We start from the raw sequence: 7509 nt of genomic DNA on the forward strand, positions 1-7509 counted from the left end.
GTTTTTTGGTTCTTTATATTATTTTGGGCAAAAGTTTTCAGCTCTTCGGTGCAGAAGACGAGAACGTTTAAGAAGATCCTCCTGAAACGCGTCGGTGCAGCTCGAGTTCGCTGCAGCAGTTTTCCACATTTATTGAGATGTACATCTGAAATGTGGGTACGTAAACAATGTAAACAAACAGTGGTCACATCGGCTGTTTCTGTAGGGAACGGCACAGCTGGTATTTGGCAGCTGGTCACAGACTTGGTTCAGAAATGTTCAATTTAAGGTCACATTTATTACTGAAAGGAGGATTGTGCAGATTTCATTCTTCCTGACGGTTGGACACACGATTAGTCATTTTTCTGTCTCGCAGGTGAAGTGAAGTGTCTACCTGCTGCAGAAATGCCCCCACGTCTCCCTTCACACTGACAGCCGACGCGAGCATGCTGCGGCCCGGCGTATCCAGGAGGTGGCGCTGCTGAGACGGGTCGGTGCTGCCATGGAGGACTTCTCCACCCGGACTTACGGCACCAGCGGCCTGGACAACCGGCCTCTGTTCGGAGAGACGTCGGCTCGGGTGGGAACCCGCAGGGAGTCTGTTTAGAGCCAGGAAGTTCTGTGAGAAAACCTGACAGCTGATCAATGTGTTTTCCTGCAGGATCGGATCGTCAACGTGGCCGTGGGCGGCTTTACGTTCGTGGTGGTTCTGGTGAGTCCGTGCCACCGACAGTTTAGTTTCCACCTGGAGAGCCTGAGAGAGAAGAAGGCACTTCCTGTCTGATCAAACTGAACTTTGTTCATCAAAAACTACTTTTAACAGTTTAATTGTGAAATCTTCTTAAAGAAACACATTTTTTTATATTTGTGAGACTTTAACTCACAGAAAGTCTGAAGCTTCTCCAGAATCGGTTCTTAAAAATCGTTTGGAATTTAAAAAAGGCAATTTTACCAAATTTCTCTATAATTATGGCGTTCAAGCAGATTTTCATTTAAGAGGAAAAAGATGAATCATTAAATCAACTTTATCCTAAAACTGACTGTTCAAATGTTTAAAGAATTTAAAGTTGGATGTTTTAAAGAACAAATGTTTGTTTTCCAGGTGACTGTGATCGGATCGTTTGTGTTCTCGATGCCTCCGCGGCCGCTCAACGTCTTCTTTGCCGTCTGCATCCTGTTAGCGTGTGGATCTACAATAGTGCTGGTAACAAATAAAAACAGATCTACTCTGGTTTGATTTAATTTTACTGGACTTTAGTGGGAACAAGTTTTTTCTGCTTAAAGGGAAAAAAGTCGGGAGGTTGTTTTAAAATGTTAATTATCTTCTAGAGTATTTTTTGTTAAATTTCTAATGATAAAACATTAGAGCACGCCGATTAATATTTGTTAATTATTCCTGGTTTTCTTCAGTTTTTGATCCTGCAGCTTAAAAGAAAATATCAATAAGTGCAAATCAATCAGGGAGAGAGTTCTGGTGCTTGGTAGCGGTCCGTTGTACGATGTACATTTCTTCAAACAATTTTGGCTGCACGGCTACAGTTTATACGTCAAAATGTAGATTTCTGTCTTTTCGTCCACCCGATGCGTGTCAGAGCTGTGGGACAGACGCAGAGACTTCCTTCGTATCTGAGTCCAGAGTCCTCTCGTCAAAACTGGAAGGTTCTGAAACGTAAAAACTCCAGTGAGAGACGAGCGCATTCAACTCGCCGTTCTCTCACTGCGACGCTTGATGGAGTCTTACTATCTACCTGTCTTGTTAGGAGTGCTGCAGGTACGCGGTTGCCACGGAGACGCGCGTACGCGCGTTTCCACGGCGACGCGCGTACGCGGTTGCCACGGAGACGCGCGTTTCCACGGAGACGCGCGTACGCGGTTGCCACGGAGACGCGCGTTTCCACGGCGACGCGCGTACGCGGTTGCCACGGAGACGCGCATTTCCACGGAGACGTGCATACGCGGTTGCCACGGAGACCTGCTGGCAGCTGCTTTAACATGTATTTTTTTTATACCTCTGTTCTGTTTGATTTTCTAGATTTTACACATCAAAGCCTTGGACATTTTGTCAGCGAAGATCATTACAAAATAAAAGTCCAAAAATATTATTTTTTTTATCACAACTGATTGTTTTGTCTTAAATTTTTCTTCAATTACTTTTTTTTTTTTACATTATGAAACCTGAAAAGCACATTCTTTATGAAGTTGTTTTGTTATTTTCTGCGAGACATAAATGATTTTCCCGTCTCTCCACCTTCAGATCTTCTGGTACAGGCAAGGAGACCTGGAGCCCAAATTCAGGAAGCTGATCTACTACATGCTGGCCACCATCGTGCTGCTGTGTATCTGTGCCAACCTGTACTTCTTCGACGTCAGGTAAAGACGGAGGAGGACGACGTTCGGCGAAGGAACAACGCGACCAAAAACTTTAACCTGCAGACGACGCTGGGACCGAAACTGAAAGAGAGCAACTGTTTCTAGGGGGAGGAATTATGCAAGCGCGCCCTAAAATCAGCCTGCGGTTGAAATTGAAGATAAATGGACTTGTTTACGTGCAAATAAACATTCACCTTGAAGGATCTAAAAGGATCAGTTGATCCACTTCAAGGCAAATTTCTTTAAAGTAGACAATTAAATAAACTTTTAGATGAAGGAAGATGAAAGAACATCAAAGGCTAGAGGAGGAGTGAACATCAAAGGCTAGAGGAGGAGTGAACATCAAAGGCTAGAGGAGGAGTGAACATCAAAGGCTAGAGGAGGAGTGAACATCAAAGGCTAGAGGAGGAGTGAACATCAAAGGCTAGAGGAGGAGCAGAGAAAAGGAGAAAATCAGCGTTCTGAAGCAGAAAAATCCAACAAATGTTTTTCTTCCAGTTTCTGCTTCAAAACATTCCTGTGTTGAATTAGTTTCCTGCTTTTCCTTGTCGGAGTAGCTTTCACTGCCTGATACGCACTTAAAGCTATAAACAAAGAATTATTATTATTAAAATGATTTTATACACAGAAACCTGCCGCTGAATTAAACATTGCACTATTGATCCTGACATTTATCTGAGCTTTAATGTTTTGACTTTTGTCTGTTTCTGCTCCACTTGGAGCTGATTCTCAGCGTTCTGTTCACATGTAAAACCTCAACACGTCCATCTGTACTACATGAAAGTGCACGCCGACCACCCGATTCAAAGCACCTCTGGTGGGCGAAGAGACGACGGCCTTTTAGCTTCACGTTAACTTCGCTCGCTTCTTCACGGATTTGAACGGTCCAGTCCTGGCAGCACGGCGGTCATCGGATCGAACCCCGACCCGGGACCTTTCTGGGTGGAGTTTGCATGTTCTCTCCGTGCTGCGTGGGTTTCCACCGGATACTCCGGTTTCCTCCCACAGACCAAAAACATGCATGTTAGACTGACTGGTAATTGTCTCCGTGTGTCCCCGTGATGGACCGGACAACAGAACAGATTGGACGGTCCGATGTGAATCGCATCCGATTCTTCAGTTTTGTGGTCCGTCTCCGAAATGCAGGAACAGCTGATATCGTCAGCTTCGCCTCATGTCGCTCCTCTGCCTCGGGAGCCGACTCTTCAGCGTCTCCTCGCTGCTTCTGTTTACCTCCAGCCTTATACTCCGGTTCTTGTTCCTCCGTATTTTACAAACAGCCTCCTGGATTTGATTTAACCACTGGGATCAGTCACGTTCGGCTGTTAGCAAAATATCCACTGAACCACTGGATGGATTTTAAAGAAGCTCTCGTTGAAAGCGACTCACGTTTGGACTCATTTAAGATGGCCGCCACAAAGACGGCAGGTGTACATGGTAGTAGCTGAGGGTCATTCACATCGCATCATTTGAGCTTTGACGCGTTTCTGGAGGTGCGGTGGCCATCTTGGTTTAAACTCTGGCATGAAATGTGGATTATAAGACTTTTAATTTAATAAATGACTATAAAACGTCAACGTATCTTCACTTGAACTCAAGTAATTACAAATGCAACAAATTAAAGTTTTAATATTATAAACGAGAATCCTTTAAAGAAATGTTGAAGAGCGTCCCATTCCCACATCCAGCAACTTTTTCTTTCCATAGCCCAAAAATAATCTGGGACTAGGCCTGTCGTGATAAACAATAAATCAATTGATCACATGATAAATGAAAATTATCGACCTCATTTTCATTTATCGGCTTTATCGTTTCGCGTCTCTCTCTTTCTACTGAAGACACTGGATGACAAAAGACTCAACTCCGGTGCTCCTCACTGACCCCCTCCCCCTTTAAAATCTGTTTTAACCGTCCAAAATCGCGTTTTTGGATCATTCTAAGCTGAGAAGCTACGAGCTAAGCTAACAGGTCGGCCTCGAGAAAAAAACCTCCGTCTTGTCAAAGCTCCAAAATTCACGGTTGAAATTCGTGCCTTCGTGTAAAAAGTTGTTTTTCTCTGCAAAAAGAAATTGAGAACTTGTTTACTGATTTTTATTAAAAGCTTTGTGTGACAAATGCCAAAGAGCTCAAACCACCGAGCGTCCTCCATTTTGAGAACCAAATAAAGGTGAGACAGCCCATGTCACGTCAAGGAGCCTCCCTCACATTTTTCTTAGAGACACGCTGCTCGCTCCCTCACTATCCATCCTTGAATTCAAACAGTCTTATACTGCCATCTGGTGGTCAAAAAGGTACTACATGCAAAACAACTTAACCAACATTTTGTCTTAAATTTGACCATTTCTAATTATTGTCAAACTTCAAACAATATTATCGTTTATCGCAATACTTTCTGCCCAGCAACATTTGTTATCGTGACCGGCCTACCTGGGACTTCCTGTTGTGATAATCTAAGATGACAAAATGCCGACGTTTTGACGTGAAAACAGCAGAAGAAGAGTTTGAATGTGTCAGAAACCCTCGAACCTCAGCTCCAGTTCAGTACTGGAACGTCCAGCGTTCTGTGTTTTTAATTTTTTTTTTTTTTGCGTTTTAACAAAATTCCATCGTTGTCCGGAGAAATCTGACGCTTTGTTCCGAGTTTCCTCCAAAAGCTCGCAGCACCAGTCCCAGTCGAGCTCGTGTTTTAATGTTTGTTTTGGTCCAAAGCTTTGGAGCTTGAAATAGTACGAAGGCGCCTCAATGATATAAAAATATAATAAAATGAACAAAGAAGCTTCTGAGTATTTTCATGAGAAATGTATATTTCTATAAGAAGTTAATCGTGTCTGTAATGATACAACTTTAGAAAATAAACGCTGCACCTCACCATCATTGTTTAATTTTAAATTAAAACATTTAAATAGTTTATCTTCATCATTATTCCTTCCTGTAATAAACAGGCATTATTTGTGCCGCGTGATTTTACTTCGTTAACGCTTTTTTATGAAGAATTAGTCCTGGTTTAGTTGGACAGCTGTCCATTTTGTCCTCCTGGGGACAACTCCGTGTCCCTCCAGGTCCAAAACGTTCGTCCCGATCCGAAGCTGCCTTCACATTTCATCCAGGGACTTCCTCGTTAACTCAAACGGCTCAGTCGGGTTTAAAACGGGAGCAGCTCACTCACAGTTCGCAGCGGGTCGGGTCCGGTTCAGTCAGAACCGTCCTGGTTCTCCAAGATGGGATCTGAGGACAGAGAGGAGTCCAGGTCCAGGTTTTTATTTGGGTCGTACGTCGTCACAGCTGCTCAGGTGTGTGTGTTGTTACCTGTCAGGGTGCTGCTGATGTTGGGAGGAGACACGATGAGCACCGTGCTGCCCGATGGTATCCCAGAATGCACTGCTGCATGTTGGACTGAGGTCGGACCCTGGTGAGAACAGTTTTAAAATAAAAAGTGTTTTTTGTTTGTTTTTTAGCTTGTGAGCATTTTGAATCAAGACAAAAACAAAAACATTTTGACACAATCAGCCCCCCCAAATTTTTTGCTGCAGTCCTGCTTTTATTTTGAAAGTTTAATGTTCTTCAGCTGTGAGGAACCTGAACCAGCTGAAGGTTTTTGGTTAAAATGCATTTAAAAGCATTCTAGTTTATTTGTTTGGGTCCAGATGAGCCACGGGGCCTCTGTCTCGCCAGACATTTTAAAATGATGGAAAACTTTTAAACCTTGCTAGTGAACGTCTCCGTTACCGACTCCTGGGTTTCCGTGATAACCGTGGCCGAACCCTCCAGCAGGCTCGCTGCATCCAGCTGGTCGTCCTGGCTCCGCCCCTCAGCCTCCACGACCAGCCGCGGCTCCGAGGAGGCGGGGTCAGAAGAGACTGTCTGGATGATGACGCCGTCGCTGGAGCAGAGGCTGTCGGTCTGAGGAGAAAAAATAAAAAACGTCTAAAAACAACAACAACAAACAGCGGAGAGACGAAGAACTGACCGACAGGCTGTGGAGGATGATGTGCTCATGTGACGAGGGGGAGGAGCCTGTCGTCAGGGTGACAGTGCTGTTATTGGATAAACTGAGAGGAAGGCTCTGGTTGGACGTCGTCTGGAGGTAGTAGGTCCCCGGGGTGCTGGTGGGCTGCAGGTGGAACGCCTGAAAAACAAACAAACAAACAATCAAACACGGTCCATGATTTCCTCCTGAACGACGTTTTTTCTTTCTTCTGATGAATAAATGATAAAAGCAACGAGCTCGACCGAAGCTCAGAGACGTTCAACTCGTTCCTCGAGTCTTTTATCTTTCTCCATCTTTGGTTTCTCTTTAAAACTCGTTCCTTTTCTTCATGTTTTCCTTTAAGTTTGTTATTTTGGACGTCTTTGTGTTTCTAAGTTTCAGTTTGAAGCTTTTCTGTCGTCATTTTTGTCGTTTTCATTTTAGTTGGCATTTAAACCAACTTTCTTTTTTTTCTTTCCACTTTTAACTCTTATTTTTAACTACCGGCAACTTTTTTTACAGTTAAGCTGTCATTTTGTACTTTTAGGTACTTTATAACTTTTATATTTTAGTTTCTGTTATTTTTAGATCACATGGATCTTGAGACTTTGTCTCTTTGCATCTTGATTTGTTGATGTTTTTCTTTATGTGTGTAATTATAAGACAGAAACACAAAAAAGAGTGAGATCATGTCGTGTGGACAGTTTCTTCTTGGGGGAAACATGAGACAGAAACTATTCTTCTCCGTCTTCTGCTGCATCAGTAACCTCTCTGATTTATTGATGTATTAAATGTGAACTAGGACTGGGCCATATCATATCGTTCACGACAATACCGGTAAAAAAAAAAAAAGCTTGCCCGGGCAAATAAATGACATCATGATATGTTAATTTCATGACGTAATATGTCAAGCGCCCCGTTAACAGACCTGAGAGCGCCAAACAACCGAACCGAACTGCGCACCCCCTCCCTCCACCTGTCGGTACTGGCGTAACGCTAATTAGTTGCACGCGATACTAGCTAGCTAAAGTGCTAAAAACGAACATCGTGCGGCCCGGCTGCGTTTCTCCACCCAGCTCTAAAGTGTCGGTACAAACACGAGCCCCTCAACTGTCTCTTAGTTCCACAGTCCATGGAGCAAGAACAGAGTCATGTGATCAGAGACGGAGTCATGTGATCAGAGACGGAGTCAT

At 43.7% G+C, this 7509-nt stretch overlaps 2 protein-coding genes across 2 annotated transcripts in view; one reads left to right on the forward strand and one right to left on the reverse strand.

The window, feature by feature from the left end:
• The first annotated feature begins 473 nt into the window (after positions 1-473).
• On the forward strand, positions 474-3024 carry tmem243b (transmembrane protein 243, mitochondrial b). Its single transcript, XM_037695601.1, has 4 exons — positions 474-559; positions 641-691; positions 1082-1183; positions 2234-3024. Exons 1-4 carry the CDS (start codon positions 482-484, stop codon positions 2351-2353), a joined length of 351 nt encoding a protein of 116 aa, XP_037551529.1. The 5' UTR covers positions 474-481; the 3' UTR covers positions 2354-3024.
• A 2515-nt stretch (positions 3025-5539) lies between these two features.
• Positions 5540-7509, reverse strand: part of dmtf1 (cyclin D binding myb-like transcription factor 1) — a 10252-nt gene continuing 8282 nt past the window's right edge. The window contains exons 13-16 of the mRNA XM_037696126.1: positions 6317-6475; positions 6052-6249; positions 5656-5755; positions 5540-5574 (exon numbers count right to left, since the gene is read on the reverse strand). Of these exons, the coding sequence (XP_037552054.1) occupies positions 5540-5574; positions 5656-5755; positions 6052-6249; positions 6317-6475 (492 nt within the window). The remainder of the gene's footprint in view (positions 5575-5655; positions 5756-6051; positions 6250-6316; positions 6476-7509) is intronic.

The sequence above is a fragment of the Nematolebias whitei genome, chromosome 22 (assembly GCF_014905685.2).
Source record: "Nematolebias whitei isolate Nwh7 chromosome 22, NemWhi1, whole genome shotgun sequence".
NCBI lineage: Eukaryota > Metazoa > Chordata > Actinopteri > Cyprinodontiformes > Rivulidae > Nematolebias > Nematolebias whitei.

What these genes read in the sequence shown, in the direction of transcription:
- tmem243b (XM_037695601.1), top strand. Translation starts at nt 482, where the DNA reads ATGGAGGACTTCTCCACCCGGACTTACGGCACCAGCGGCCTGGACAAC. An exon ending in TTACGTTCGTGGTGGTTCTG is followed by an intron (nt 692 to 1,081) that starts GTGAGTCCGTGC and finishes TTTGTTTTCCAG; the next exon opens with GTGACTGTGATCGGATCGTT. An exon ending in GTGGATCTACAATAGTGCTG is followed by an intron (nt 1,184 to 2,233) that starts GTAACAAATAAA and finishes CTCCACCTTCAG; the next exon opens with ATCTTCTGGTACAGGCAAGG.